At 33.7% G+C, this 24,397-nt stretch overlaps 1 protein-coding gene across 1 annotated transcript in view; it reads left to right on the top strand.

Moving 5' to 3' along the window:
• The window catches only part of LOC141511937 (membrane cofactor protein-like), a 107,216-nt gene that overhangs the window by 55,249 nt on the left and 27,570 nt on the right, over nt 1–24,397 (top strand). Inside the window, exons 8-9 of the mRNA XM_074220903.1 lie at nt 2,333–2,395; nt 8,737–8,754. Coding sequence (XP_074077004.1) covers nt 2,333–2,395; nt 8,737–8,754 — 81 coding nt within the window. The remainder of the gene's footprint in view (nt 1–2,332; nt 2,396–8,736; nt 8,755–24,397) is intronic.

The following is a 24,397-nucleotide window of genomic DNA, read 5'->3' on the forward strand; positions in this document are numbered from 1 at the left end:
GCTGCTATACATATATAAATATATACTATATATACCTATATAATTGAATATGTTTCCCAATTTAAAAAATATCATCACAACTCTTTGAGGTTGGTTATATTATCAAGAATAATGACATTATTCTTAGTAATTAAAGTACATATGAAAGGCTGTATGCTAAAGTATTAGATAGACAACAGACCTCAAAGTCAGAGATTGTGGGTTAAAATCCTGCCCCCAATATACATTGGCTCAATGGTCCAGGTGCTCCAGGACCTTTTGGGAGTGAAAGTGCTTCCTCATATATGAGTTCAATTTCAATGATGTTAAAATCCCTCCTCCTATTTTACATGTAAGAAAATTGATGCTCAGAAAAACTCAGGTACTTTCCTGTATTTACAACAGCTGGTAAGCATAAGTAGCCTACTGTCTTCTTAAACCACATGCTTAAACACTTATTATTATTGTTTCTCTCGTAGCATTTACAATATTGTAGGAGAGTTAATATATATCGATAAGCAAATATAATAAAAATCAAGATATCTAATAGCTTTTCATATCAATTTACTTACATAAATATCAAAGAGCCACGAACAAGTTTGGGAATATAAAGGGAAAAGATTCTATCAGCAGCAAGTTAGGTTTCATGAATCTCAGGCAAGCTCCATTTCAGTACTTCCAAATTAATTAGATTCTTTATTAAATTTTTTCCTCTAATCTAAAGGAATGCCTTTCAAAACTATAAGGGGGGAGACATCTTCCACTCCTCCTCTTGGATTCATCCCTACAATGAAGTTTCTTAAATTCCAGCAAGCATCAACAAAGGAACATTTTTCTATTGTTTTTATTGTTGGTTGACTAGCGAGTTTTTGTTAGTCTTCAATTTTCATTGATATATTTTGGTTTTTGGTATCTTAGAGATTCTGCTGCTGAAATGAATCCATTGCTAAACATCTGCCCAGAAATCCAACCCTTGTTGCAAACAAAAGAAAGGGAAAAAAATAGAAAAGCACTTCAGTAAAATCAACCAATACAGTCATGGAATTGTCTCTGACTACCTCCAATCCCAATCTGCCCTCTCTTTTTTCACCTCCCCCTTCTCTGGTCCCTTTCCTCTCCCATTTTCCATAGGGTAAGATAGATTTCTCACTGAGTAGCATAAGCTCAGATCACCTTGTCATCTTGGTAACTCAGTTTATTCCCTTAACTTTTTTACCTCACCAGTGAAATGTTTTTGCTTTTTTTTGTCCCTTCTCAGTGCCTTTTCAAGTTGACTAGGTTTTTCTGATAAACTAATTCCTGGCAATGATTTAGTGATAGAGGACTATTAATAAGGGAGCTAACTCTACCATTCCTCATGAATGTGCATATACTTTAATACTTAAATAAATTCATAAATTCACATGTACCACATATACTACCATTATTTTACAATTAATTTATGCCTTCTCATCCTACATGATGCTTCCTCATATCTTCCATAAATCTTATATAATCTATCCAACAATTCATAGACCTCCTTTGATTCTTTTATATTTTTTGGATACCAAAGAAGCATCCAAGCTCCCAGGATGATTTATCTGACTTTGGAGGTCTCATGCCAAGCTTTCTGAAGATTCTATTTTCTCCCTTCTAATGCCTATCCTTTTATGAAATGATAACACTCTTAATTTTCAGAGAATCAGAATCTGAATGGTCAGTGGTACATTGACATCTACCCCATTTAATGCATGCAATGTATAGATCTTGTATTTTTCACCTCTATATTTTGAAATGAGTGTGCTACTTCACTATGGTTCTCGGCAATCTTTGTTCTATCTTCCTTATATTTAGTATATTTTACTGCTAAAACACAATTTCTTTTTTCTACTTAATCCCATGAAGAACACAGGATCATGAATTTAGAGATGGAAAGGTTCTTAGAGTCCATCAAGTTCAGCTCTCCTACGACTGTTTTACAAATAAGGGAACTGAGGCTCAAATTGGTGAAGTGATTTGCTCAGTCACCCAGTTGATGTGTCTGTTGTAGGATTTTAAACACAAGTTTTCTGACTTTGCTACATCTGTTACCTTTTCAAGAGAAGCCCCTAAATATTAAACTGTTAGGACTAACTTAACACATCTTAATTTATTAACTAATGTATTAATTTGATTTATTAACTAAGAAATTTACCCTCTTTCTCAATAACATCATTAAAAAGTCCTGATCCAGAAAATTTATGTCTAAAAACTATCTAGATTGTGGGGCCATCTGTACACAAGTGATAGTAAGAAATGAGATCAACAACGTAGAATATATACAGAGAAGGAATAAAACATCATATTTTTCACTAAGTTTATTTTTTTCTCTTAGGGCTTACCACCGCCAATTCCACTTTCACCACCACCAGCCCCACCCCCAAAAGAAGAAAAACTTGTAAGTATTTTACCAGTCATGAAATGTCAAGTTTAATTTTCTTTTTTCTCTTCCAGATATTTGTGCACAGAGCCCTTGTCATCATACTTGCCAACTTTTAGATGATCTCCAGACCTGAATAGTCTTATGTGATCTAATTAGAACAATATGCAATAGGTCTAGAACCGCCTTTATTCTAGATATATCTTCAGTAATTCAGAATAGCTGTAAACTTCACTAATGAGAAATCTTCGTCTATTAACACAAATAACTGTTGCATCCTAACTTTGTAAATGGTTTTGAGCTACAGTGGAAAAAAAAATTACCCTGTGGCTAACTAAAATTTTTTGTGTGTGATTTGTCTCTCCAAACATAATTAGACTGGTACTCAGATAAGTGTTTTGCCAGACTCTTAATCTAATTGGTTTTGACAAATTAGAACTTCCAGAACTTCTAGTCTTCTGCAGTAGTTTTCACTCAATCAATAAACATTTATTAATTACTTACCATGTGCCAGATGCTACATTAAATGTTGAAGATACAAAGAGAGGTAGAAGATAATCCCTATTGTTAAAGAGTTGAGATCATTTCCATTTTCCAATGAAACATCAGAGTACAATAAAATTATATTTTTATTGATATGACCTTAGAATATAACAAAAATTTTGATTTCCAGTATACTTACAAATTATATTGTACTTTTCACCACGAAAACCCTGAAGTTATATAGAAATGAATTGCTCTGGAGTCAGGAGGACCTGAGTTCAAATGTGGCCTCAGACACTTAATAATCACCTAGTTGTATGATCTTAGGGAAGTCACTTAACCCCATTGCCTTCAAAAAATAAAAAAAATGTAGAAATGAATTTCTATTTAACTGTATTGCCCGTTGAGAATTTTTTAACCAGAATTGAGGATTTTTTATATGTCTTTTTTTGATTCGGATAATCAGTACATATTGATGAGATTGTTTTCCAACATACTAGAGATTCCTTTCATACCATCATATTTTTTATAAAAATATCATCTGTAATTAAAATAAGTCAATGACAAACTTTTGTATAAAACAAGAGCCATAAAGAACCACCAGAGTACACAAGAACCCTACTTTCAGGGTTAAATGAATGAATTTCCATTATTTGTATTGTTCCCAATCCATTAAGAATCTACCTAACAGTTCTACCATCAGATCCACCTTTATCATCTGGGTACCTTTTTGAAATCTAGCTATCAGTCTAATATTCTTGTTGAAATTCAAATTAACAAATACTTATTAAATGACTTCTTTGAGAACAAATAGTATGACACGACATGTTCTTGATGAAAACATGCAGCCCCCTAGTGACCACTGTTTAACTCTGAAGATTGTCACAGTAATTCTTCAAAGAACTTGGGCCACAGTAGCTCTTAGCAAAAGCATCAAAAAATATATTGCATTTGAGGTGTGGGAGGTACATCTGAGTGGTGTTACCCAATAAGTAGGGGCAAATTAGAGACTGGAGTTCGGGAAATATTTGGGCCAACTATGTAGATTTGGCATCAAATCCATGAATAAACTAAAGTTATGGAAGTAAGATCACCATGAGAAAAAGGGCAAGGGCGACAATTTGGTGGACATTTGCCCCAGGGACTGGGGGGGGTGGGGTATAATATCCAACAGAAGAAGACAAAGGATTGATTTCGTGATGCAATCATACAAGACAGGATGGCACAATGCAGTCATAACTCCTCTATCTCTCATCCTTATTAAGCTGATTTCTCTTTCAGATTCATAGAATTCCACATACCTTGTTTCTGAATTTTAAAACAAAATCTCATAAAATTAGAATACCGAGAAAACTATGTTTAGCATTTCCTCTTCTTTATCACTTAAAATTTTTTAACTTGATGTCTACTTTCACACAAACTTTCTACCTTTAGTATTATTCCAGCAAATTCACAGTTACTTTTAGTTAGTCAAAATGAAGTACAGAATTTCAGCATTTTCTCCTCTCACTTCCTTTAACATCTAGACAATGCTTTATCAATAACCCAAATCAAGGATTTATTTTTAGCAGAGGGATGCACAGGAGACTCATTTATAAAACTTCTATAAATATGGAAGTATACATGGCTACTTAGGGATAGAGAACTTTTTGCTTTCATTGAAAATCTTTAAGTAGAGATCATTTGTCTTGGTTGGGATAAATAACACAGCACCTTACAGGGCTGGCATAGAGCACCTGACAAATACTTAATTCGTTGATAGATTGAATGATGTTATCTTAGGTACTTTCCAACTCTTCATTTCAATAACATAAAAAATTTAACAATTTGAATTTTCTTCTATAACAAATTCTCCATTAGTTTAATTTCTTAAACAGATTCAGATTTTTCTCTGCCTCCTTGGAATATTTTTCTTAGATTATTTCTTGAATTCTATATAGGAACCTTTCTTCCTCTCCAACATGCTGAAAGGCAGAAAGTATTCCTTCAGGCCTTTTCCTTTTTCCATTTTCAGGGATACTAACATTTATTAAATATGTAGCTGTTGCTTTCTTCCAAAAGAAATACAATTGAAACACAACCCCTTGTAGTCATTCTGTTTCCTTACTATCTTTATATCTTGAATCACAATTCTGTTGTTCCTTGTTGCTCTTCAATATCTCCAGTGGGGAACAGAAGGCTTAAAGTGTTTCTTTGCTAAGTAAGTCCAGGATCCTGGTCACCGGTAGGTATTTGATTATGGATTGGAGCAGTTTTCCCTGAGACTCCCTCCCATTCTTGGATTAGCAATTGATAATTATCGAGGTGCTAGAAATCATTAATTAACATAATACTTCTAATTCCCTAATCAGTAGCTCTCTGTGAGACTTTGTTCCCTTTCTAATCATTAATTCTCCTTCCTTCTCTGCTCCATTACCAAATAAAAATTGCCACATTACTTTTTCAATATGTCAATTCAAGGAAGAGAAAAATGTCCTGAAGGATGATAATGGATAATGATGAATATAAAACTGGATCAATGGCTATTTCCAAAGACTACTGGCTATTGGATAAATATCAATGTGGAGGTAGTTGAGAGAGAGCTTACTGAAGCAACACAAAGGATTCGTTCCTTGGACCTATATGTTCAACATTTGTATCAATGATTTGGACTAAAAAAATAGAAGATATGCTAATTGCATTCTCAGAGGATAAAACCTGAGGGTTTGGTGAGATTAAGAGTTAAAAATAGGCAAAAATAACAAGATTCGGTTTTTTGAGAAAAATAAAAAAACACCCTGATCTGTTTGTGTGCGTACTTGTGTCTGTGTGTGTGTGTGTGTGTGTGTGTGTGTGTGTGTGTGTGTGTGTGTGAGAGAGAGAGAGAGAGAGAGAGAGAGAGAGAGAGAGAGAGAGAGATACATATTACAAGGCAATGGGGCTAAGTGATTTGCCCAAGGTCACACAGGTAATAAGTACTTGAGGTCATATTTGAACTCTGCTCTTCCATATATACATATATATATATTATATATTTTAAATGAGCTACATGAAATTGAAATGAAGGATATCTTACTTGACAAAAAAACCTTTTGAGTTTTTTCCAAGTTTACTATGAATCAGTGTATGAAATAACTACTTACAAAACTAGTGTCAGCGAGCCAATAAACATTTAGCTCCTATTCTCTCCCACATGGGTCATTTTTTTAAGGTTTTTTTTTTTTGGCAAGGCAAACGGGGCTAAGTGGCTTGCCCAAGGCCACACATCTAGGTAATTATTAAGTGTCTGAGACCGGATTTGAACCCAGGTACTCCTGACTGCAAGGCCGGTGCGTTATCCACTACGCCACCTAGGCGCCCCATACCACCTCGTTGCCCCAGGTCATTTCTACTAATATGATATGTGAGGTAGAGTTGTTTTCATTTGCATTTTTAGTATTACTAGTGATCTGAAACATTTTCATGTTGTTGATAGCTTATTTTTCATCTTTTGAGAACTGCCTGTTCACATCCTTTGACCATTTATCTCTTACGGTTCGTGTAGGCAGCCTACAAATGGGTTCGTGTAGGAAGCCTACAATTCTCAGGCTGTTATCAACTCTACTTGCCAACAGAAATGGATTGTTTTGTATTCCATTTTGACTTTCACGATAGTTCTATTGCACTCATACACGGTAGTGAGATTCAAATAAACAACTGGTTCTCTGCGTTAATGATTGTTTTAAGTATACAAAAAGATATACCGGGGGCGGCTAGGTGGCGTAGTGGATAAAGCACCGGCCTTGGAGTCAGGAGTATCTGGGTTCAAATCCGGTCTCAGACACTTAATAATTACCTAGCTGTGTGGCCTTGGCCAAGCCACTTAACCCTGTTTGCCTTACCAAAAAAAAAAAGATATAATGAAAGGTAGTTTAATATTTTATTCATTTAATACTAAATAAGAACAATAAAATAGGTACACAAAACTAGATTATGTAATATTATTCACAGTAAGCAAATATAGACTCATGGAGCAAAAGCAGCTACATGACTATAGCAGCCAATTTTGGAACACATGCAGAACCCAAACTCATTCTACCTATTCTCTTTTTTTCTTCTCCTTCCCTGGCTTCCAAATGGGCAATAAAATAACCCTTGAAATTTATATTTCTTTTGATTCATCAACATACTCATAATATTTTGGGGGACCTTTGAGCCTAACACAAAGCAGAAACAAACAGCTTGTCGCCCCCTGGTTAATTACCATTTTTTTCTCTTTGTGTTATATGCTTGTTTACTGAAGTAACAAAAATGAGGGAATTAAAATATAGTATTTCATCAAAGGTAAAAGAAAGTTTTAAGAAATGAATAAATAAATATTACAAGCATAGTTCCATCAGTTTTTTTCACGCATGGATAGAATAAACATTACTATGGGCACTTAGAAAACATTAAAAAAAGTAAGAGATGTAAACTTGTGATTTTCATATTGGATGCCTGCCAAGGTACCCCACCTTAGAGAACCTTGATTACAAGTGCTATTTTAACAGCTGCTTTACTGAACTCAACGTAAAATTAGGTATCAGTTCTGCTGAAATGGTGCAAATTAGCTGAATCTCACCACTGCTTATGCACCATTTATTCCTTAGATTGTGCAATTATGAGATTATTGTTATAACTTTATATATTAGGTTTCCAGATTTAGCTTTTAAGAATTTTATTATCATCACATTCTTCATCGATTAAAAGTATCACAATTAGGATGTGTTGTCAACAGATGATAGCTGTGTCTCATAGGCAAATGGGCAAAAAATAAAATTTAGCTGTTGACATGCTCTACCTGAGATGAAGATAGTTAACCTTTAAATAGAATACTTAAAACAGCTAGCTCTAAATATTATTACCAAATTCCAGGTTTAAATCATAGACATAGAACATTTTAAGAGATAATTAAGAGGTAATTGACAATCTTCTCCATTTGTTTTTGTTTTAATAATTTAAGAGTTATTATAGTTAGTCTCCAATACTTGATTAAAATTCCTCTTTCTAATTTATCCTATTCTTATGGAGTGTCGCAATTGTTGTTCAGTCATTTTTCAGGCATGTGCAACTCTTTGGACCCAATCTGGGTTTTGGGGTTTTTTGTTGCAAAGATACTAGTGTGGTTTGCCATTTTATTCTCCAGCTCATTTTACAGATGGGGAAATGGGAAAACAGAAGCAAACAGTGTTTAGTGAGTTTCCCACGGTCACAAATGTAGTTGTCAGCCTTCAGAATTCTTTCTAGTCATTCATAATATGTGTTGTTAGACTGTGTACCCAGGTAGGGTTTTTTTTTTTAAACTGTGAACATTTGATAAATATTCAATCACAAATATTTTATTCACCAAACTAAAGAAAATAAAATGTAATTTAACTTAATTTTAAATTAATATACTTTAAAATAGTTTTCTTAATGTGACACAAAATACTAAATTTTTACTGGAGTGATAATCAGACTTATGCAGTTCATTTTCATTATCTTTTTCACTAGATAATGAACTAAGCAATCCAAATTGATGCAAATATTATAATGCCTCTCCATCCTGTTCTAGAAAATAAGACAGGTTATCAGATGTTATTGACTTAAATGAACAAACCATTGTAATTAATTGAACAAGTCAATTCTTGTTCAAAGTACAATATGTCCCTTAAAATTTAAAAAATACTCTCCCCAAAAAGTACACATGAGAAATTTACAGAAATCATAGATGATGCAGCCCACACAGATAAAGAACCTATTTCAGTTGCAAGTCCCCTGATGCCATATTGTGATGGCTCCACACAACTGCTCCACAAAATACAAACTAAGAAATAACTGACTTGTACTTAGGAAAAAAAAAGTGATATTATATTTTGCCTTTTTTTTTTTCTTCTCAGGTCCTACTTCTACCAGTGGTAAGTGTTCCTATTAAGTATAGAACATATTTGATGAGAATTATTCTTAGTAATCCATTACAGAATTTTTTCCTTTATATTTGTTAGCACTAAAAGAAATTTTTGTTTATATTATTTAGAAATTGCCTCTCATATTAACTACTTTTAGCTAGGAAGTTTTTAATGAAAGGTTAGCAAATATTTATAACTCCACCAAAACAAAGTATCTGCAAAAAATTAAAAGCTAGGTCATGATCACACAGACCTGTAATCTGTTGTTTCAGGAATCTTGAAGGTGGTGAATCCTTTCACCTTGGGAATTACGAGTTGCAATCTGCCAAGCTGATCAGATATTAAGCTGATCCGCACAAAGTGTGGCACCAACATATGGAGCTCTGGGGTAAAAGGGAAATGCAGCAAGGACCCAGACTAAGGAGGGTTGCTAGAATTAATAAAAAATCAGAACAAATCAAAGCTCCTATACTGATCAGCAGTCAAATTGGACCTGTGAGCAGCCACCACACTTATGGCTTGGGTGACATAAGATAATGAATCATTTTTAAAAAAAAAAAATGTAAACATATTTAAACTATAGACTATTACCCTTAAAATGTTCTTGTTCCATTATTTTTCAATCATGCCAAACTCAGGGTGGCTAGGTGGCGCAGTTAGATAGAGCACCGGCCCTGGAGTCAGGAGGACCTGAGTTCAAATCCAGCATCAGACAGACACTTTAATAATTACCTAGCTGTGTGGCCTTGGGAAAGTCGATTAACCTCAGCCTTGCAGAAAACCTAAAGGGAAAAAAATCATATCAAACTCTTCAGGACTCCATTTGGACTATTCTTGGTAAAGATACTAGAGCCATTTCCTTCTCTAGTTCATTTTACAGATGAGGAAACTGAGGCAAACAGCATTAAATGACTTGCTCAGAGTTACATAACTAATGACTGAGACCAGATTTGATCTAAGGAAGATGAGTCTTCCTGACTCCAGGTCCAACATTCTATCCACCTACCTGTCCTGCTCTTAAACTACATCTGTCTAAATAAATTGCCTTTTTCCAGTGTTTTTTAATTAGAAAGGTCATCTTGGATTATTAATTATTAATATAGAATTTGTTTGAGGTCATTTCATGAATTTAGTATGCTCTTTCCAAACACATAAATTGTGGAAGAATTTGTTCCTATAAAAATTGTGCTGGCCCATATTGCTTATACCCATCCCTCTTGGAAGCAATGTAGGTTTTATTGACATATCTTGTAGTCACAAAATACATTTTCTTTTATAGATCCCTTTGTTGGGTTTGTTTAAAAGTTGATGCCATTGTCTGTTAGTCTCTCCAATCTGCCTATTCTGCTGATAAAATTGTCTATTATTTTTTCTAGGATTGTAATTTTTTCCTTTTATTTTTTCTATGTTATTGTCCCTCCAAAATGTCTCACTTTGAAACTACTTTACAGTATTTGAGTAACTAACACTGGGTTTTGAGGATTATGCCAGCAAAGTACACACTTGCTTAGATTATTTCATGATGAAAATGCTTCAAGCATGGTTTTGACTACAGATCATATAGTTTTGAAGCTCAGGTTAGCTAAATACAAAGAAAGACTTAAAGAAGGAGATTGATAGCTTGGAAAAAATTTTGTGGCAATCCATAAAATAACAAAAACATAAAATAGTCCTCTATCCTGTGTGACATCATTCTACTTGTAAACTGATTACAGAAGAGTAACAGAAAAGAGGCAAAGAGAACCAAGAAACACAGTTTTAGACCACAAAGCTATTTGTTCTCTAAATGAAGATCTTTTGTTCAGTGACCAGTGAATGACATACAACTGAAATCACATCAATCTTGAAAAGTTTGAAAGAACTGAATCACATCAATTTTGAAATTTTCACTATGAATATTTGGAATGAAATGATAATTGGAAGAATGGCTTTTAGTTTCTCCTTAGAGATACAAGTAAAAGAATTGTAATGATTGTTCCTATTTGACATCTAAAAGCAAGAAGAAATATACTTAATCTGTTTAAGATTACTCATAATAAGCATTTGAAAAATGACTCCTATAACTATGTAATGAAACTTATTTATTGCAAAGAATGAGAAGAATTTTAAGAACTTACAAATTAGGTTATCATATGTTTTAATATTTGGTGACTTTAAAGCAATAGACTTTAATGCAATAGATGACAGTGGGGAAAAATTGGAAAGTATGATTCAGATATAAAAAATAAAAGAAGAAAAAATTTGTAGAACATACATTAGCCTTGTATAAGGTGAATATTTGCTTCAAGAAAAATTGAAAGGGATGTAGTGAACAATGAAAACACAACTAAACTTACTATATTCTAAGTCAGGAAACAACTAGTAACCCAAGTGAGAATCAATTTTAAATCTATCAAGTCAGTAAGGTTTTATTGTGTGCTATGCACTAAGAAAACAATAAAACTCAAGCCATCATCTTGTTAGAAGAAAGATAAAAATAAACACTAAAGAAAAAAAACAAGGTGATATGGTATATAATTGAATAACCTACTTAAACAAGCAGCTGACACTGAAAAATTAGAAATTGAGAGGACATTGTTAGCATCACTATTTCTTAGGGAAGTTTAGCTGATATAAATTACCATAATGAGGAGAACAAAGGAGCCTCGAAATTGTCCTACTCAACAAACATTTCTTGCTATGTGAAAAGATATTTTAGCCATAAACAATACTAGTTTAGAATATGTTTGATATTTAAATACTTTGAATGCTAGATTAACTAGTACTGTCTCATAAAACATTAAAAAGTAATGTAAAGAAAAAATAAGTTAAAAAAATAAGTTAACAGAGTTTTTGAAGAGAGATATAAGTATACCGGATCATGGGTAGGCATGATCAAGATAATAAAAGTGACAACTTTACCTAAACTATTTATATATTAAATGCCCACTCACTGGAGGTCTTCAAGGAAAAGCTAAATTATTATTGATCAGTTGTATTATGTCGGAGATTTCTGGTCAGCAGCTTCAAAGCTGCCTTCTGATTTTTAGGTTCTAAATAAGGATAAGAAGCTGTGAATGGGTTGCTATCTGCTCTGTTGGGGTAGAAATCATAAATCCATCAACAAATTATTTTTTTAGATATAGGTTTAATGGGCTCAATGAGAAATTCTTCTTAAAATGGTATGTATATATTAATGACTTAGATTTGGAAAGACAAATGAATGAGTACAAAATTCAAACTTCATATTACTTCTCTTGAGTTTCTAAGAAGTTGTTTTATGTTGACTCTATAATTTTTTCTTGTTTAACCTAGTCTGCCCTAAAATGGAAAAATAGACCTCCACAGACTGAAGAAACTGAGGCTTCTGAAGCAGAAGTTTAGTGAAAAGAGTAGTATACTTCAGAGTCAAGAAGTTGACTTAAGAATATCCATGTTGCCACTCACCTTCTAATGTTGACATTAAGCAATCCAACTTCCCTTCGTGCTCTTTATTTTACCATCTATATAATGTTGGGCTACATGGTTTCTAGTTAGAGAACTGAATTAAACTCAGGTTTGGTTCATGGATTCCTAGGGGTCCTAGGGGGTCTCAAAAGGCCAAAATTATTTTCTTAATACTACTAGGAAGTAATTTGACATTTAAAATGTACCTTCACACATTTTTTTCAACTACATGTCAACTTCATGTGAAACTGAATTTTCTTTATGGACTTCAAATAAAATAACATTACAAAGGAATGAATGTAGAAATAGGGGAACAAATATATCCTCTATTAAATCAGTCATTAAAGAAATTTGAAAAATACATAGAACAATGCCAGGCTTCTTAGTAATTTCCTTGTTTTGGAAAATATATTTAAATACTCCTAATTGATCTATTATTTTTAATTTTTAAATGAATTAATAAAATTTATCAATTTAAATTTCTAACATAGCAGATATAGATAGAAATAACTCACATAAACCAAAGTTTTTTAGGGTATGCAATCCTTTTTCTAAAATTTGAGAACTGCTCCTCTAGATGATGTACCTTCTTGCTTTTTGCGTACTATGACTCCATAAAGGGAAGAATTAAAGAAACATGAACCAAGTCATCAAATTAATTATTCCAATATAATCATCCTTTGAATAGTGAGAATTCAGAACAAGTTGTGGGACAAGAAAGAATACTTCCATTGTGAATCATTGTAACTTATGGATATAACAAATGTTTCACTTGTAGAGAAAGAAAATCAACTTAACAACATAATTCCAGTGATAGCATTGATAATCTTCACCCAAATATGAAGGTAAATTATTTCTGCATATATTAACATTTTCTTAATACCACAAATTATTGTATTTATTTCATCTAAAATCTTTTTAAAACAATATTTACTTGACATGTCAGATTTTTATATCACCCTACATAGATAAGATGTAATTCCAGTTATTTAATGCCAGGCATCTGGGGTGTCATCGAAAAATTGAGGTTCCTGTGGGTATCATTTTGAATTTTGAGTACCTTCTTATATTCTCCTTTTCCATTTTTCATTTATATTTAGAACTGCCAGCTTACCTTCAGTCACTATATTTCCTCTTAATGAATCAATACTCAATTCTCTCATTCATCAAAAGGTTCAAGAATGTTCTTTAGCTTTTCTGCATTTGTCCTTTCTACCCTTCCTAATATAGGCATATAGACTTTGATAATCTCAAAATCGCTTTGGGATTAGAAGAGACAGGGACTGCCTGCTTCAGACAACTGTATCCAGAATGCTTGTAGAAGCAGGAGAGGAGAGAAAGATTATGGGTACTGACCAAGACCTTTGGTGTATACATCTAAGTATATTTCCATCTTTTCAACAACCTTTGGTTTTAGAAGATGGCTAGTCATTGACAATTTTTATATTATTTGTTAAAAGAACAATACTATCCACATTAGTTATCCATAAAATGAAACAATTTAACAGATAACATTTAATACTGTAATATAATGGCACTGTGAGGGTTTAAAAGTGCTTTACAAATATTGTCTCATTGGTAGTATGCACTTCAATTATGTTATTTTTAATAAAAGTTAAATATATGAAATATATGTTCCACATAAAATGTATATACATATGAACAACTAAAAGTTAATTATATAAAGGTTTATTTAAATATATTAAATTATATTTGTTAATGTTCAGCCATTTCAGTAATATTCTACTCTTCATTTGAGTCTTTCTTGGCAATGATACTGAAGCAGTTTGGCATTTCCTTTTCTAGATCACTTTACAGGTTAGGAAACTGAGGCAAATAGGTCTAGTGGCTTGCCCAGGGTCAACAGCTAGTTAGTATCTAATGCCAGAATTGAACTTTCAAAGAGGAGTCCTCCTGACTCTAAGACCCAACACTGTGTTATCTGGCTATCCCCAATTAAAATATACATGCAAGTTATATAAAAATTATGTATTTCTAATTTAAAGACTTGCTCCAGTCATCATTAAATATTTTTATACTCTTGTTTTCATTTTCAGAAGTTGGTCATGAAAAATTAAGTATCTATAGATACAAGAATCAAATCTACATCAGGTATTTAATTCATCATTTGCTAATTGCCTATAATGGTGAACTCAGCAGAATGGATCATATTGCCCTTATAAGAGCGTCAGACTTTTGATGGTGTCGACATTTCATGACTTCAGAGAATCCCTCTGCAGGAGGGATAAAGATGTTAATTTTTTAATATATGAAGTATTTTAACTTGTGTTTCCATTTATCTATTTATATCATTTAAAAAAACTTAAAGGTAACTTGGGTAAAGAGAAAGGCATTCTTGCACCCTAACTGGGAAAACAAAGCAGGCAAGATGCTAAATATTAAATTATATTTTTGGTTTCAAACTGGACTCTATTGTTGTTCTTTAATTTGAAGAAGCTTTGAATGGTTTGTTTTACTCATTAAACTTTTCTCCTTCAATGGGACAGTAAATTAAAATTAAAAATGTCTTTCATATAACTAATTTGAGTTTCATTCTTTGTCCCTTCTGTCAAAGTCTCTTCTTAGGTCTTAAAATCCTGATCTGTTTTGAGTATCTAAAAGAGAAGGAACTAAGACTGATAGAGACTAGGAAAGATTTCTTATAGCAGGTGGAGTCTTAGCTGAGATCTGAATGTAGCCAAGGAAACTAGGAGGCAAAGATGAGGAAAGTATTCTGGGCAGTAGGGACACCCTACCAGTAAAAATGCTCAGAGGTAGGGGATGGGATGTCTTACGTAAATTAAAGAAAAAATGTGAGGAGACCTCTGTCACTGGATCAAAGAGGAAGAAGAGGGGGAATAAAGTATCAGAAGATTGGAAAGGACTTGGTTATAAAGGCTGTTTGAAAGCCAAACAGAGGATTTTATATTTGATACTGGAGGCAATATGGAGTCACTACATTTTATTTAAGAGGAAGAAATATGGTCAGAGCTACATTTTTTAAAGGAAGATCAATTTGACAGCTTAGTTGAGGATAGACTGAAATAGCTATAGCTATGGTTCAGGCAGGAGGCAATGAGGGCCTGACTCACAGTGGTGGATGTGTCATAGGAGAGAATAGCATATATATGAGAAATGTCATTAAGGCACAAATGACATGACCACTGATTGGTTTTTGGGGAATGAGAAAGAGGAGTCAAGAATGACGCCTAAATTTTTGTTCTTAAGAAAGAAGATGGTGGTACCCTCAATATTAATAGGAAAATTAGGACAAAAGAAAGTTTTTGGGAAAGGATAATGAGTTCATTTATATACATGCTGAGTTAAAGATGTCTAAGGAATATCCAATTTGAGATATCTAAAAGGTAGAGATGTGAGACTAAGATTGGAAGTGAGGTTGGATCTGGACAGGTAAGTGTAAGAATTGTCTGCCTAGAGATAAAACCATGGGAGCTGAAGAGATCATTAAATGAAATAGAATTGAAAGAGAAGGCCCAAGATAAAGATCTGGGGAACTTGAATTCTTGAGAAGCATTACAAGGCTGAGTGTCTAAGCAAGGAGACAGAGAAGGTCCAATCAGACAAGTAGGAGAGAACCAGAAAAGGATAATGCCAAGGATAATATCAAGGACACTCTGCTTAAAAGTGTCAAAGGCTGCAGAGAGACAAAAAAGAATGAGAACTGAGATGATGCCATTAGATTTAGCAGAAAAAAATCAGTGGTGATCTTAGAGTGCTAGATATGGGTGGAATGATAAAGTCAGACGCTAGGCTGCAAAGAGTTCAAAAGAGAGCAGGGGGCGGCTAAGGGGTTCAGTGGATAGAGCATTGGCCCCAGAGTCAGGAGTACCTGAGTTCAAATCCAATCTCAGACACTTAATAATTACCTAGCTGTGTGGCCTTGGGCAAGCCACATAACCCCATTGCCTTGTAAAAAAAAAAACTAAAAAAAAGCGAGCAGGAAAAAAAGGAAAGTAGACACCCTCTCTATAGTCAGTCTTCTCAAGGATGGGCTCTATCTGAAGTTCCAAGGCAGTGAATTAATTAGAAAATCATTGCAGTAGAGGACTCTGTGGATGTAGATGACACCCCAGATGCCTGGCATTAAATAACTGGAATTACACCTTATCTATGTAGGCTGATATAAAAATCCGACATGTCAAGTAAATATTGTTTTAAAAAGATTTTAGATGAAATGAATACAGCAATTTGTGGTATTAAGAAAATATTAATATATGCAGAAATATTTTACCTTCATATTTGGGTAAAGATTATCAATGTTATCACTGGAATTATGTTAAAATTATTTTCTTTCCCTACAAGTGAAACATTTGTTATATCCATAAGTTACAATGATTCATGATGGAAGTATTCTTCTTTGTCCTACAACTTGTTCTAAATTCTCACTATTCAAAGGATGATTATATGGGAATAATTAATTTGATAACTTGGTTCATGGACTCTGTGAATTCCTACATCTATTAGCAAAAATTTCTAACAATGAGTGACTGAGTGGAAATTCAAAAGTATGCAAATAGTAGGAAAGGGAAAAGAGTCAAGCACAAGATATTCCATCAAAAAATTTAATAAAGGATATTCTGTACAGCTGACATACGTCAGATGTATTATAAATGGGAGGAAGTCCTCCAAATCTTTGTCTAAATTGGGGTGATGATGGGGCAGCTTTTTTTAAGATTTTTTTTTCCTTTTGGACATTCCAGGATGGTAACTAGTGAACTCCAAGTGTGCTCTACTGTCTTTGCTCTCGTCTACATTTTATCATCTTTGAACACAACAATAGGTTGAAGAAGAACTAAGTATAAAAATGCAATATTTTCTGATTCAAGGCAGGCTAACAAGGAATATCTGTAAGATTTCATTCATAAAACTATAGGGTTATCTGGAACCAGATGGATACTTTATGAAGTTATTATTAAGAAAAGAAGAAGAGACTGTTTTGGCTACCTTTAGAGATGAAATTGTCTACCAAGTGTCGCGGGTAAAGATTATCACTGGTAATTGTCTTTTAAATTATTTAGCAAATATCAGAAATATCATTGTGTTATTTTTTTGAATGAGAGATCACAAATTTCATAGAGTTGTTTGTTTGTTTTTCTTCTATGTGAAATTCTAACTAAAGGGGAACCAACATATACACAAAGATCATCATAGAGAAATAACTTCCCTATTGATATGATTATATATAGTATGAATGTGCATAAGTATTTTCTAAAGAGAGCAACACTGATTCATCGACACTCCTAAAACTGAGGAAGAATAGTACTGGTGACAATAAAAGCCAACAACCTTTCTTCTAGTCTTCCTCCACAACCATTATTGAAGCAACTATATCTTGGTGAGAAAGAAATAATACCACCCCCTGTGCTTATCACAGCATCTAAGAGTCAGCCTCAAAAACCATCTAGTCTAACTAGATCTTCCTCTACAATAAAGTTGACAAGTGGCAATCCTACCTCTGATCGAAAACCTCCAATGAAATTGTACCAACTACCTACTGAGACAGCTCATTTCACTTTTAAAAGTGATAAACATTAATTTTTTAGAAACTTAAAACTTAAATGAAATTGAAATATCTTTCTGCAATGTCCACTTTTTACTCCTAGTTTTGTACACTGAAGTCAAAAAGGAAAAGTCTGGAAATTCATTCACATACAAACAGTAAAAGTGAGGAATTGAATGCAACTGTCAGTTGTGTGTTAGGAAGATTAATCAGTCAATAATTTGTATGAACATGTGAAAATTGGAGGCAGGGAAATAAATTAGGAGTTACTGTGATAGTCTAAATAAAAGTAATGAGGACCTGGACAAGCATGGTGAATGGTACGAAAGGAGGATTACTGAAGGTAGAAATGAATATTTAGTATAGTATAATATTTCAATTCCTGAAACTTGAAAACAGTATTTAATAGAATGGTTAATGAACATATTAAAAAATAAAGGTAATCACAAGTCTTTAACAATGGCTTCATTAGGATTAGTTCACATCAGATGAATTTCATTTTTTGACAGTTTATATTAGGGAGATGTAGATACTGTTTGCCTAGCTTTTAAATAGTTTGTCCCTACTGTTGTTCCTCTGAACAAAATGAAGACATGTAGATCAGACGATAGTAATTTATGTGAATTTAGAACCCAGAAAATGATCCCCAGGGGAGCATTACTTGAGCATTTTTAACTGACAGTTCATTCTAAATCACAAGGAATTCTAGTTCAAGATCATATGGAATACTTTGGCTAGAAATCTCACTGAACTGGAGAAGATCATTATTTTTCATGTCAAATTGAATCTTTTGTCTAAGAATACACTGGGAAATTGAGTCAAGAACAAGTGTTACATAAGAGTTTCATATATTATACAACTTATGAGAACAAACAAGGGTATTCTGGTGTCTGAGTTCAAGCAATGGTCATTATATATCTTAAATCAAGGGAGATATTTTATTCAATCTGCATTTACATAAATACTTCAGTGGAATTCCTTGTTGAAAATATCTGTATAGGGGCAGCTAGGTGGCACAGTGGATAGAGCACTGGCCCTGGAGTCAGGAGTACTGGAGTTCAAATCTGACTTCAGACACTTAATAATTATCTAGCTGTGTGGCCTTGGGAAAGCCACTTAACCCCATTGCCATGCAAAAACCTAAAAAAAATCTGTATAAAAGAATAGAAGGCATACTAATTCATCTTCCAGATTATTGTAACACTGGGAGCAACAACTAATCAGATGAGAAATTCAGGATCCAAAAATACCTCAATAAACCACTATTATGGGCCAACTCTAATATGATTAAATGTATAATTTAAAGTCTTATTTTTGAATTTTAAACTTCACAAGTACAAAATGAAGGAAGCATTAGAATGAAGTTTAGGAGAAAAAGAATCTGGACTTTAAATGAGCTATAAATTCAATATGATTAAACAATGTAATATGGCAGCCCCCAAAACTAGTGCAAAATGAGACTACATTAAGAGAGACTTAGTACTACAGAATCATAGAAATCAAAGGACCTTAGTGGCCATCTAGTCCAATTCATAATGGAAAGGAACCTCCACTAAATTATACTTGACAAGTAATGCCCATTCAACTTTTCTCAGAAGACCTACAAGGAGCAAGGCCTTATCATCTCCTGGGAAGTCCAATCTTCTACTAGTTCTATCCTCTGGGAGAAGTCTAATCCCTCATTCACAAGACAACCATTCTAATACTTGAAGACAGCTGACAAGGCTGTCTTGTTGGGGAGTATATATTGAGAAGAAAGGAATCAAGACCATCCCCTGTGCTTATCATGCAGCACCTGAATCACCCTCAGAAACCATCTAGTCTAACTAGTATCTGACCAAGAACTTTCTCTACAAGTAAGTTCACATGGTAATCATATATCAGCTTGAAGACCTCCAAAAAAATGGAATTTTTGTTTCTCCAGCTAAATAAATTAATTTCCTTCAACTTATCCTCATAATGTTGTGATCTGCATAATATTTCATGGACTCAAAGTCCTTTCACCATGCTTGTTCTCCTCTGAACAGTCTGCAGCTTATCAATGTCTTTCCTAAACTCGGTTGCTCAGAACTACGCACAGGACATGCTATTCTTAAAGCTGCTTATGTATCTCAACATCTCATTAGCATTTCTAGTTGGCACAGAATAATAAAATTAACAATTTATTAAAGCCCTAGATCTTTTTCTCATATCACACCCTTTTCAACTTTTTATATGATATGTGCATAAATATGCTTATATATATTTCCCTCATATATAAGATGCACCTTAATTTTGGGGCTCAAAATTTGAAAAATCCTGTATTGTATCACGTTATTGAACTCAAGTTTTATTCATCATGAAATTCAAGGACCTTCTGCTCACAGACATCAGGCATCTTTTGGTCAACTCTCTTGTGTGGACAGATGCCTAGTTCATTCCATTTCATGAACTTGAAGCATCAATTGTGTCCTCCGTGCAAACCAGTAACTTCTTTTTCATTAGCAATTCTTTTTTGCAAGGAAATGGGGTTGAGTGAATTGCCCAAGGTTGCATAACTAGTTAATTATTAAATGTCTGAGACTGGATTTGAACTCAGATCTTCCTGACTCCAAGGCAGATACTCTATCCACTGCCACCAACTCAGCAATCCTTCTTGCCTTGTGCTGAAACACCTTTGTGGACACAGGAATTTCAATCAAGGCTTTTTGCCCTTCCATCACTTCTATCCTTTAATTCCCTCTCTAATTTGGTCATTCTACTATCTTGCCTCTCTTGGCCACTTTCTGCCAGGGCATTTTCAGTAGGGTTTCTCCTACCCATGGCCAGTCTTGGATTATTTTCTCAGTTGAAGGAGGCCGAAACTGATATTCAGCAGCATGATTTCCTTTCACTTATTTTTAGGTTTTTGCAAGGCAAATGGGGTTAAGTGGCTTGCCCAAGGCCACATAGCTAGGTAATTATTAAGTGTCTGAGTCCAGATTTGAACTCAGGTACTCCTGACTCCAGGGCTGGTGTTCTATCCACTGTACCACCTACTGCCCCTTCCATTGACATAAAAAATTTTTTTATTAAAGATATTATTTGAGTTTTACATTTTTGCCCCCATCTTACTTCCCTCCCCACCCCCTACAGAAAGCAATCTGTCGGTCTTTACTTTGTTTCCATGTTGTACATTGATCCAAATTGAGTATGATGAGAGAAATCATATCCTTAAGGAAGAGACAAAAAGTCTAAGAGATAGCAAAATCAGACAATAAGATATCTGTTTTTTTTCTAAATTAAAGGGAATAGTCCTTGAACTTTGTTCAAACTCCATGGCTCTTTATCTGGATACAGATAGCACGCTCCTTTGCAGACAGCCCAAAATTGTTCCCAATTGTTGCACTGATGGAACGAGCGAGTCCTACAAGGTTGAACATCACCCCCATGTTGCTGTTAGGGTATACAATACTATCCTGGTTCTGCTCATGTCACTCAGCATCAGTTCATTCAAATCCCTCCAGGCTTCCCTGAAATCCCATCCCTCCCGGTTTCTAATACAACAATAGTGTTCCATGACATACATATATACACCACAATTTCCTAAGCCATTCACCAACTGAAGGACATTTAGTTGATTTCCAATTCTTTGCCACCACAAACAGGGCTGCTATTATTATTTTTGTACAAGTGATGTTTTTACCTTTTTTCATCATCTCTTCAGGGCATAGACCCAGTAGTGGTACTGCTGGATCAAAAGGGTATGCTCATTTTTGTTGCCCTTTGGGCATAGGTGCAAATTTATCTTCAGAAAGGTTGGATGAGTTCACAGCTCCACCATTAGTGGAATAGTGTTCCAGATTTCCCACAACCCTTCCTACAATGATCATTATCCTTTCTGGTCATATTGACCAGTCTGAGAGGTGTGAAGTGGTTCCTCAGAGAAGCTTTAATTTGTATTTCTGTAATAATGATTTAGAGCAATTTTTCATATGGCTATGGATTGCTTTGATCTCCTCATCTGTAAATTGCCTTTGTGTATCCTTTGACCATTTGTCAACTGGGGAATGGCTTTTTGTTTTAAAAATATAACTCAATTCTCTGTGTGTTTTAGAAATGATTCCTTTGTCAGGATCATTAGTTGTAAAGATCATTTCCCATTTTACTACATTTCCTTTGCTCTTGGTTACAATGGTTTTATCTGTGCAAAAGCTTTTTAATTTAATGTAATCAAAATCATCTAGTTGGTTTTTGGTGATGTTCTCCAACTCTTCCTTAGTCATAAACTGCTCCCCTTTCCATAGATCTGACAGATAAACTAGTCCTTGATCTTCTAATTTGCTTGTGCTATTGTTTTTATGTCTAAATCCTGTAAACATTTGGATCTTATCTTGGTAAAGGGTGTGAGGTGTTGTTCTAATCTAAGTTTCTTCCATACTAACTTCCAATTTTCCCAGCAGGTTTTATCAAAAAGGGAGATTTTATCCCAATAGCTAGACTCTGGGTTTATCAAACAGCAGATTATTATAATTGGCTCCTGCTTTTGCATCTAGTCTATTCCACTGGTCCACCACTCTATTTCTTAGCCAATACCAAACAGTTTTGGTGACTGATGCTTTATAATATAATTTTAGATCAGGTAGGGCTAAGCCCCCTTCTTTTGCACATTTTTCATTAAGCTCCTGGCAATTCTTGACTTTTTATTTCTCCATATGAATTTACTTACAATTTTTTCTAACTCATTAAAGTAATTTTTTGGAATTTTGATTGGTAGGGCACTAAACAGGAAGTTTCGTTTTGGTAGAATTGTCATTTTTATCATATTAGCTCTACCTATCCATGAGCAGTTGATATTTTCCCAGTTATTTAAATCTGATTTAATTTGTGTGAGAAGTATTTTATAATTATTTTCAAAAAGTTTCCGAGTTTGTCTTGGCAAATAGACTCCCAGGTATTTTATATTGTCTGAGGGTACATTGAATAGGATTTCTCTTTCTAGCTTTTCCTGCTGTATCTTGCTAGACATATATAGAAAAGTTGAGGATTTATGAGGGTTCATTTTATAACTTGCAACTTTGCTAAAATTGCTAATTGTTTCCAGTAGTTTTTTGGATGATTTCTTGGGATTCTCTAGGTAGTCCATCATGTCATCTGCAAAGAGTGAGAGTTTTGTCTCTTCCTTCCCAATTCTAATTCCTTCAATTTGTTTTTCTTCTCTAATTGCTGAAGCTAACATTTCTAATATGATATTGAAAAGTAGTGGTGATAATGGGCACGCTTTTTTCACCCCTGATCTTACTGGGAATGCCTCTATCCTCTCCCCATTGAATATAATGCTTGTTGATGGTTTCAGATAGATACTGCTAATTATTCTAAGGAACAGTCCATTTATTCCTACATTCTCTAGTGTTTTAGAAGGAATGGATGCTGTATTTTGTCAAAAGCCTTTTTAGCATCTCTTGATATGATCATATAATTTCTGATAGATTTGTTGTTGATATAATTGAGTATACTAACAGTTTTCCTAATATTGAACCAACCCTGCATTCCTGGGATAAATCCTACTTGATCATAATGTATTATCCCAGTGATAACTTGTTGTAATCATTTTGCTATATTATAGGTCTATAATTTTCTTTCTCTGTTTTAACTCTTCCTGCTTTAGGTAACAGCACTATATGGGTTTCATAGAAAGAGTTAGGCAGAGTTCCATATTTCCCTATTTTACCAAAGAGTTTATATAGAATTGTCACCAATCTTCCCTTAAATGTTTGGTAGAATTCACTTGAGAATCCATCAGGCACTGGAGATTTTTTCTTACGGAGTTCAATGATGGCTTGGTGAATTTCTTTTTCTGAGATAGGGTTGTTTAGGTATTTAATCTCCTCTTAATTTAACCTGGGAAACTTATGTTTTTGTAAATATTCATCCATTTAACACAGATTATCAAAGTTATTGTCATAGAGTTGGGAAAAATAATTTTGAATTATTACTTTAATTTCCTCCTCTTTGGTGGTAAGTTCACCCTTTTCATTTCTGATACTAGCAATTTGATTTTCTTCTTTTTTAAATCAAATTGACTAGAGGTTCATAAATTTTATTGGTTTTTTCATAATACCAACTTTTCATTTTATTTATTAATTCAATAGTGTTTTGCTTTCGATTTTATTAATTTCTCCTTTAATTTTTAGAATTTCTAATTTGGTATTTAATTGAGGATTTTTAATTTGTTCCTTCTCTAATTTTTTTAGTTGCATGTTTAGTACATTGATTTCCTCTTTCTACAATTTATGCATGTAAGCATTTAAAACTATAATAAATTTCCTGAAAGCCACTTTGAGTGAATCCAATAGGTTTTGGTATGTTGTTTCTGTATTATCATTATCTAGGATAAAATGGTTAATTCTTTCTATAATTTGTTTTGGTCCACTCATTCTTTAAAATAAGGTTATTCAGTTTCCAATTGGTTCTGGGTCTATAAATCTCCTTGGCCCAATATTGCATATGACTTTTATTGCATTGTGATCTGAGAAAGATGTATTCACTATTTCTGCCTTTCTGGAGTTGATCATTAGTTTTTTATGTCCTAGTACGTGTTCAATTTTTGTATAAGTTCCATGTACTGCAGAGAAAAAGGTATATTCCTTTCTATCCCCATTCAGTTTCCTCCATAAGTCCACCATATCTAATTTTTATAGCAATCTCTTTACCTCCTTAACTTCTTCCTTGTTTATTTTATGATTT

This window comes from Macrotis lagotis, chromosome 2 (assembly GCF_037893015.1).
Source record: "Macrotis lagotis isolate mMagLag1 chromosome 2, bilby.v1.9.chrom.fasta, whole genome shotgun sequence".
In the NCBI taxonomy this organism is placed as follows: domain Eukaryota; kingdom Metazoa; phylum Chordata; class Mammalia; order Peramelemorphia; family Peramelidae; genus Macrotis; species Macrotis lagotis.